Here is an 8,635-nt window from a genome sequence, read left to right as displayed (position 1 = left end):
GGATTTCTCATTGCCAGCTCATGCCTGCACCTCTACTTCACAACTACTTCGGGGTTTGAGCTCTCCCTCGATTCTTCATTTCATGTCTGCCGTACGCCTGGGTCTGGAGGAAGCCATTTGGCTTGCGGAATAAATGCAACACAGAGACAGTGTGCAACATGTCCCATTATAAAGGGAAATCGTTTAAGTCGGGAGGGGAGAGAAATTGCGGTCTTCTTGGTAGCGTTTTTCTTGAGTCATTCCTTCCTGCTCCTGTGCCCCCTTGGTTTGATAGTGAGAAATGCTGAGCTAAAACACAGCTGCACACCTGACAATTTGAAGCCTGCTGGCCACTAATAACTTGCTTCTGATGCAATCTGAAACATGTCTGGAGCAGTACATTTGTATTTAATTTCACATATGTAAGTTTTTTAAAAATCTGTAAAGTATGACAAATAGAAGAATCTTCTCTGACATTAGGCTTGATGTGCTGGATTGAGTTATAAGGTGGGTCAACTTTGAGTTGGCTTAATTTAATATCTCATGGTGAAGCAAATTGACTCACCTTAAATCATAAAAGTGTACAAAGGGACGACTTACGAAGTACAATTACTAGAATGATGTGCTGTGTATCAGGAGGTTTGCTTTATTTTTTCTGCCAGAATGTTAGTTGATTGTCTTGCTGGATTTCCGTCCTTCGTCCTCCTGGCAGGCGTATGCTCCTTTTGAGTGAGCGCCTGCTAAATGCCAGAATTGGCATGAAAATCTGAGTCCTGGAGGAGAGACAGGTTCAGAAAAAGTAATAAAGCTTGTTCCTCCAAGGAATTTTTGTCATTCCGGATAAAAAACTCAATGCTTATCATCTCTCTCTCTGTCCCACAACCTCAGTTAACCATGAGATGGGATACAAGCAATGTATGAGTACCCCACTGGACACAGAAAGCTGGGCAGATACGTTACAGACATGGCAAACATTTCTTCTTTGTATGTTGTTGTGCAGGAAAGAAGATCTGGAGAGGTGTCTTCAATGTAATTATGTGGAGCATTGAATTCTGTGCTTCATGAAAAAGCGCATCTTGTTGGGATCCTCCTGTTCTGCCTTGGCTAATCTGGCAGCGATAAGGGGAGAGAGAAGCAATACTTGCTGCTCTACCAAGTGTTGTAGACTTCAGTAACTCTATTTTTAGCATTTGCATTAATGTACGTTTTACTTTAGGTAGTCAGTGTTCAAGTAAGGGGATACCATAAAATAAACAGGAAACTTGAGATGATTTTTTGATCAAAAAATGCAAGGTTGTGTACTTGGTGCAAATTATTTTTCAGCATAACATGACATAGCTTTGTAGTCCAGCTCATGGTAATCTTTATGATCGGACTTTTTTTTAATGGTTCATTAAAATGCCTATTTTTTTTCTTTTTCCCCTATTTAAAAAAGTCCCTTATTTGGGCTGCTTCTTTTTTTTTTTTTTATTTTTTTTTTTTTTTATTTTTTTCCTGGCAGGGGGGTGGCTTGGTTTTTCTGGTGTTAAATAACAGTTAGAGCTTTATCTGAACTTTAGTTCCTGTCATTCTTCCTGATGCTGACCATGACGTGCACGAATTCTTCATGCGCATTTTCTCTGCCTGCTTTCTTCATAACGATATACATAAGAGACCGACTGCTAAATGTGTTTTAAATGCTGTTCCCTGTTTTCTATGGGTAGTAGTTACTGTGTTTCTAGGGTGGTGGAATCACGACAGCTATATTTGAAGTTGCTAAGACTGTGTTTTCAGTTGCTTATGGTTGTTGCAGAGTTGTGCTATTTGGGCCAAAATGCCTGTCCTCAGTAGAGAAGAGAGCAGCTGAGTAAGGATTGGAGTATCTCTAATAATTCAGCAATTACTAGTTATTTCCACATTATGTGAACAGTGTCCATCTTTCATAAGCTGCACTCTGGACTGGATGTGTTGGATGTGCTTGGCAAGTCAAAATTTTTGACGTGGATTAATTCAGGACCAGCCATGAGCTGCTGCCATTTTTGTTTTGTTCTGGATTCCAGTAGAAACTTCCTCTTCTATTAGAGACTCAGCTCTCCCAAAAGTGAGTGGTGACCCTATACAGTCTCTGTAGATTCATTATCATTTTGCTCTCAGAAAGGTATCGTTCAGGTGTTTCCCTTTGCCATGTAGTAGAGTGCGTTGTAAATTTCTGTGCCGAGCTTTCATTTTTAGTCTCTTCTTCTTCAGGTAAAGGAAAATGGTTTTGATCAATTCCTTCAGAAACATCTACCTTAAAAAGGTCTGCTTGTGTGTGGACTTCACTGTTATTACCTGTTGCTTTTACACATAGACTAAAGCCCAGTACACACCACCTCCCTTTATCGGCTGCTCTTCCAAGGAGCTTCCTCTTCTGGACCGTGGAACTACATCGTATTTCCATGCATTGCTATTTTGGGCAGCACCTGCGGAGCACCATGGACACTCCTTGCCTTCTTTAAAATCTTCATAATTATCAATTTAGGCGAGCCAAATCTTCTCAGATGTCTGTGCCTTTGACCTTGCTTCTTCCAGGCTTCTGCTAGCCTTGGTCAAAGGAGTTCCTTCAACACAGACCCCAGCTTGGCCCAGGGATGGGTTTCACCCATCTTCCACTTCCTGCCTCAGCAAGAACTTGGGTTGCCTGAGCAGCATCCCAGTTTCTCTGGAAACTTGGTGAAACGTGGCAGTAGCCACAAAATGGTGGGAGCACTTCAGCAACAGAGTGAGGGAGCAGATGAGATGATGCGTTGGCACCTATTTCCCTCACCAGTTTTAATCACAATTTAAAATCAGCAGGGGAGGAGCCTTCCTTTGTTCTGGACTCAAGTTATTTTTTCTGAAGAAGAGTAGGTTAAACCTATGATTGCAACTGATTGGAAACTTTATATAGAAAGAAGTGGTACTTTTAACTAAGCAGTTACACTGTACTCTGTGCACTTTCACTAGTGTAGATCTTTATACCCTCTTTCATTTTTCAAATGACTTCTGCAGTTAAAGCAACATTGGTGTCATAAGTGGAAAAGAAAGCAAGAAGTACCAGCTAAAAAAAAACAGAATTAGGTAAATAGGTGATTTTACCTAATGGTTTTTTTTTTTTTTGCTTTTCTCTTATAGAAAAAGTACAGGAAAGGATCTGTGGATATTTCAAGGATTAAATGTGTAGAAGTTGTAAAAAGTGATGGTATTATTCCTTGTCAAAATAAATATCCATTTCAGGTATGTTCCTTTTATATAAAATACATAAATTACAGTGCTCTTTGCAACAGCGCCAAGCCATTTGGATGTAACTTGCTTGAAATTACTGTCACTTCTAAATACTGAGCCCATTCTCTGGCTCTGTGGGGCTGCGTGGCAGGTGGTTCAGGATCAGTGATTAAAAACCATCCCCAGCAAGCTCCGCTCCTCCTGCAGTGCCCTCCCTTGGAAGCTGTGCCTCATACACTTGGTCCCTTTCTTTTTCCCCACCCTCTGTACTTGGGTTTTGCCTGGAAAGTGCCGTGTCCGGCTCTTCCTCCAAGACAGGTTAGCTGGCAGCGCCTTTTCCCTATCGTCATTCTTTCACATTTAAATTAAGTTTAATTGCCACTAAATTATGTAAGAATAAGAAAATTAAGATAAACTTGCGTTTTCTTCCATTGTGGACTTAATGGAAATAAACACAGAAAACAAAGTGCTTAGAGGGGAAAAAGACGTGTTTACATATGGGGGTTGGATGCTGTGCCTGCTGACAATAGGGAGAATGGTTGGAGTGAAGGGGGGGCATATACTTGTTTTCCACCAGTACAAGCGGTGAAGAAAAAGAAGGCAGGAATCATTTCAGAGCAGTACAGAACCACAAGGAGTTATGACATGGGCAGGAACAAAGGATGTCTGGTTATGAAATAGCTTTAGCAATTAAATTGAACTGTTTTTAGAAAACACACGGTGAAGAATGAACAAAGCAAAGCATGAAGCAAACACTTTTAAGGAGTACTGTCAAGATAATGTACCATTACAAAATCCTTCGTTATTCTACAGAAAACATCATATATGAATAAATCATATATGAATAATAACTTTTTCCCAGTTTCTGTATTTTGTTCCAAATGTAAGTCATTTGTCTTGTTCTGTTTCCTGAGGAATTAATAAATGAATATTACCAGGTGAATGTATTTTGATTATTTCTTTTTTCCCCCACTCCAGGTTGTATATGATGCTAATACGCTTTATATTTTTGCACCAAGTGCACAAAGCCGGGATCAGTGGGTGAGGAATCTGAAAGAAGGTAATGGATATTGCTCATACTTAACATCTGGAACACGTAGAAAACTTTACTTGAGCTGTCTGGCCAGGATGGAGTTAACTTGGTGCTGTGTTTTGGATTTGTGGCCAAAACAGTGTTGAAAACACACAGGTGTTTTAGTTGTGGCCTAGCAGTGCTTGCACAGTATAGAGGCTCTGCCTTTTTCCTCCCTCTGCCTCCACAGCGAGTAGGCTGGGGGCGGGCAAGAGGCTGGGAGGTGACAGAGCCGGGACAGCAGACCCGGGCTGACCAAAGGGATATTCCACGCCATACAACGTCATGCTCAGCAATAAAAACTCGGGTAGAGGAAGGAGGAGGTTGAGGTTTTTTGGCTTCCATATTGGCCGCTGCTCAGAGACTGTCTGGGCATTGGTCTGCTTGTGGGAGATGGTGAGCGATTGCCTTTACATCACTTTTGGGTTGTTTGGGTTTTTTTCTTTCTTTTGGTTATTCAGCTGTCTTTATCTCAAGCCACAAGTTTTCTCTTGCTCTCCCTTGTCCTGCTGGCTGGGGAGAGCGGGCAAGTGGCTATGTGGGTGCCTAGCTGCTGGCTGGTGTCAACCCACAGTGAGCTAGAAAAAGAAAAAGGTAAAGCTGCTATTGCATGTACCCACCAATTTTTATTTTTATTGGGCCGGCTCATTGTTTGCATACACAGCATGTTATAGCAGGTACTGGGAGCATCGAACACCCAGACTGATTTAATTTGATTTGTGAAGTCCAGCTGCAATCAGAATTTGACTCTATGCTTTTGCACAATGTGGAAATGATCAAAAACTTATGCAAGTTTGTTAATGTCATCACTCAAAAGTTTTGAATGTAGCTAGAAAACCTTGTGGGCTCAATGATGGTCTTACACTGATGTAAAATGACAGGAGGCATCTCCACTGAGGTGCAGTCTGATTAATGCTATTGTAGTGAATAAAGATATTTTTTCAAGAGCCTCTTAATGCTTTCTGCCACAGTCATATGCTCACATTAATTGCAAGTGCTCTGTAAAGTAATAAGAAATAATTCCTGGGCTGGGGACCACAGGGTAAGGAATAACCTCTGAAAGTCAGCAAGCCCATAGGATGGGGGTAAGGAGCCTCTCAGACCAAACACAGGCAGGCATTGTGCCATGGAATAGTGATAGGTGTCACGGAAAGATCCCTCCAGAACACTATTTGTAGAGGAAATCGTAGAATGGTTTGGGTTGGAAGGGACCTTCAAGATCTAGTTCCAACCCCCGTGCCATGGGCAGGGACACCTCCCACTAGACCAGGTTGCTCAAAGCCCCATCCAGCCTGGCCTTGGACACCTCCAGGGATGGGGCCTCAACAACCTCTCTGGGCAACCTGTGCCAGTTCCTCACCACCCTCACAGTGAAGAATTTCTTCCTGATATGTAATTTAAATCTCCACAGTTAATTTAAATCTAATTTAAATCTTTCAGTTTAATACCATTATGCCTCGTCCTATCACTGAAATCCCTGATAAAGAGTCCCTCCCCATCTTTCCTGTAGGTCCCCTTTAGGTACTGGAAGGCTGCAATAAGGTCTCCCTGGAGCCTTCTCTTCTCCAGGTTGAACAGCCCCAACTCTCTCAGCCTCTCCTCATAGGAGAGGTGCTCCAGCCCTCTCATCATCTTTGTGGCCCTCTTCTGGACCTGCTCCAACAGGTCCATGTCCTTCTTATGTTGGGGGCCCCAGAGCTGGATGTAGTTCTGCAGGTGGGGTCTCATGACCTCCGTGTAAACTTGCAAGAAGGTCCTTGACATGACATCACCTCCATGTAAACTTGCAAGAAGGTCCTTAAGAGAAGCAATGCTAAAATAAGGTCAAGTGAGCATTATGCCTCATGTCAAAGATACTGTAATAGTTATTAAAAATGGCTCTTTTGCAGATTTTTTTTTTTTGTACTTTTTAATGTATGCTCTTTTTCTTCTTGTAGAAATAAAGAACAACAGCAATATAATGATAAAATATCACCCTAAATTCTGGACAGAGGGAATTTATCAGTGCTGCAGACAGACAGAAAAATTAGCACCTGGCTGTGAAAAATATAATCTGTTTGAAAACAGTAAGTACATATGTTTTCACACGATGCTGTTTTGGCATATTTTTCTCCTTTTGTTTTATATGATCCTGTCATCACACCTGAATATTAGGCAAATTTATAGAGCAGAGAGAATCATTGATACCGTGCCTAAAGTAAATAAAAATGTTTGTTTCATTTCCAAGCATTTTGTAAAAAATACAAGCATTTCTTTCCAAGCCAGAAAACATTACTTCCAAAAAAACGTTTAGAAAAAGCTGAAAGGAATCACTGAGGTTGCTGAATTTATTTTTTCACTCGGTTTGTTTTTCCCATCTGAAACTTATTTGACCAAGTGTTTACCTTAGACTGAGGATAAAACCTGGTGGCAAAAAAGATTCAGCTAGAAATCCTTGCCAGCTCTTTGGTTTTAATAATAATTTTCTACATACCCTTGTAAAAGAATAATAACCGTGTTGCATTTGGGGTTATTACACCAGTGTAAAAATGATACAGAAAGTGGGGAAAAAAAAAAAACCAGCACAGGAGAAAAAAGTACTCTTAGACCTGAGAGAAGTAATAAAAAATATGTACAAAATTTGTGTCTCATTTAGCAAAGCAAAGGTCATGGGGAGTATAAATTTCTTAGAAGAGCAGAAGTTAATAGGAACAGACTTTAAGATTGTGGCGACAGGAACACTGCTTCCTTTTTATGTACCTTTTTTTTAGCTCTATCCCTTCTTTATTTCTTATATATTTCTGCGTCTGAGGGCTGGTTCAGGGATCTCTGTGTGGCACACTCAGATGTGGCACAGGTATTGCCGAATCCTGTCATGAATGTAGCCTGCTGTCTGATTTTAGTATGATTTTGCAAGAATGCTTAATCAACGTTTTCCTGATGCTTATTCTTTCTGACTTACTAAACTATCTTGAAGGCTAGTTAAGATATTAAAACCTTTTATCTGAAATTTAAAACTTTTATTCAGTTTTTAAATGTATGGCTAAATGGATAGGCTCAGATCCTTTCCTCTGCTCTGTTTCTAGGTGTAATGAGATTGCCCTCTCCAATGCCAGAAAAAAGTGTGGTAGGTAGCATCTGTAAAATACTGAATGGATAATAATTGCTGGGTTTTGAGATGTCATTTAGGTTTCGTGTGATCCTTTCCCTATCTTACAGCAAAGGTCTATTTCTGTATGCATCAGTGGGCATCATGCTCTATCTCAGGGTGGAAAAAATCCCATTGAAACTTAGCTGTACCTATTAGCTCTGTTTGTGCTGCTGAGGGAGAGGGGGTTGGAAAACAAACCCCAGCTGGCGTTGCTCTTTACTGGCAGCTGAAGGGCTGTAGTGTGAGCCAACCCCACGGGTAGCACCTGGGTGATGGTCTGCCACATGCTCCAGCTGCCTCCTGGAGCCACCACAGCTCACTCCTGGGGCAACCCAGAACTCGCCCAGCTTTTGCCTCTGGGATGCTCAGGCTGATTTGCACTGGTGTGATGGTAGGGGTGGGTGGGGTGGAATAATGGAGCAGAGTGGGATGATAATGATGTTGGGTCGTTTTCAGCGAAGGCCACCGCCACCAGTTCCTCCAGTTGAAGAAAATGGCAATGACGAGGAAGAGATAGTGGTAGCAATGTATGACTTTGAGCCTACAGAACATCATGACTTAAGATTGGAGAAAGGTGAAGAATATACGGTGATTGAGAAGAATGACATTCACTGGTGGAAGGCGAGAGACAAATATGGGTAAACATGAGTTTCTTTTTTTTTTTTTGCTATAAAGTTAATAAGGCTATTTCTATGTTGTAGTAGTTTATATTGACTATGTGTCAACAAATAACTGCATTAAACCCCACTTTGGACCCCAGCCCTGAAATTTCATCTGTATCTTTATTCCCGTGTGGTAACCAATCTTTAAAAGTGAGGTTCTTGATAGATTGTGGGGCCTGAGTGCAAAGCTGGTTGCAGAATTGAAAGCTTTTACAATTATATTTCCTGTCAGACTTCATGGTTTCCCAATTAAAGCTTCAGGCAGCCTGCAAAACCTCGCTAGACTGGTACAGTACTCCTGCTTCCCTGGGGAATGGCTCATTAGGGAGCAATATGGTTAAGCTCAGCTCAGCAGCCTCTGACTTCCAGACTTGAATAATCATCATCTTGTTTAATAGCTGGGTCATTAGGGGCAATCTCTGAATGAGTTGAGAGAGAGTTGCAGTGAGATGGCTTAATGACTACAACTTTACATTCCCTGGATTAAAATTTTTTCCCTGTAGTTTTAAAGGTGAAAGTATCCATACTTCGATATTTATCAGGTCCCTGTTGCAGTATGTTAGGGATAAT

At 41.3% G+C, this 8,635-nt stretch overlaps 1 protein-coding gene across 2 annotated transcripts in view; it reads left to right on the top strand.

The window, feature by feature from the left end:
* TEC (tec protein tyrosine kinase) overlaps positions 1–8,635 on the top strand; it is a 36,197-nt gene that overhangs the window by 16,377 nt on the left and 11,185 nt on the right. Inside the window, exons 2-7 of one of the 2 annotated variants that reach the window (XM_009884972.1) lie at positions 3,112–3,213; positions 4,180–4,261; positions 6,211–6,339; positions 6,815–6,834; positions 7,650–7,661; positions 7,860–8,041. In XM_009884972.1, the coding sequence (XP_009883274.1) occupies positions 3,112–3,213; positions 4,180–4,261; positions 6,211–6,339; positions 6,815–6,834; positions 7,650–7,661; positions 7,860–8,041 (527 nt within the window). Of the gene's footprint in view, positions 1–3,111; positions 3,214–4,179; positions 4,262–6,210; positions 6,340–6,814; positions 6,835–7,338; positions 7,380–7,649; positions 7,662–7,859; positions 8,042–8,635 lie in introns of both variants that reach the window. The other variant, XM_009884971.1, reaches the window with a different exon arrangement.

The sequence above is a fragment of the Charadrius vociferus genome, unplaced genomic scaffold, assembly GCF_000708025.1.
Source record: "Charadrius vociferus isolate BGI_N301 unplaced genomic scaffold, ASM70802v2 scaffold134, whole genome shotgun sequence".
NCBI classification, from domain to species: domain Eukaryota; kingdom Metazoa; phylum Chordata; class Aves; order Charadriiformes; family Charadriidae; genus Charadrius; species Charadrius vociferus.
This window is presented reverse-complemented; position numbering and strand designations above follow the sequence as displayed.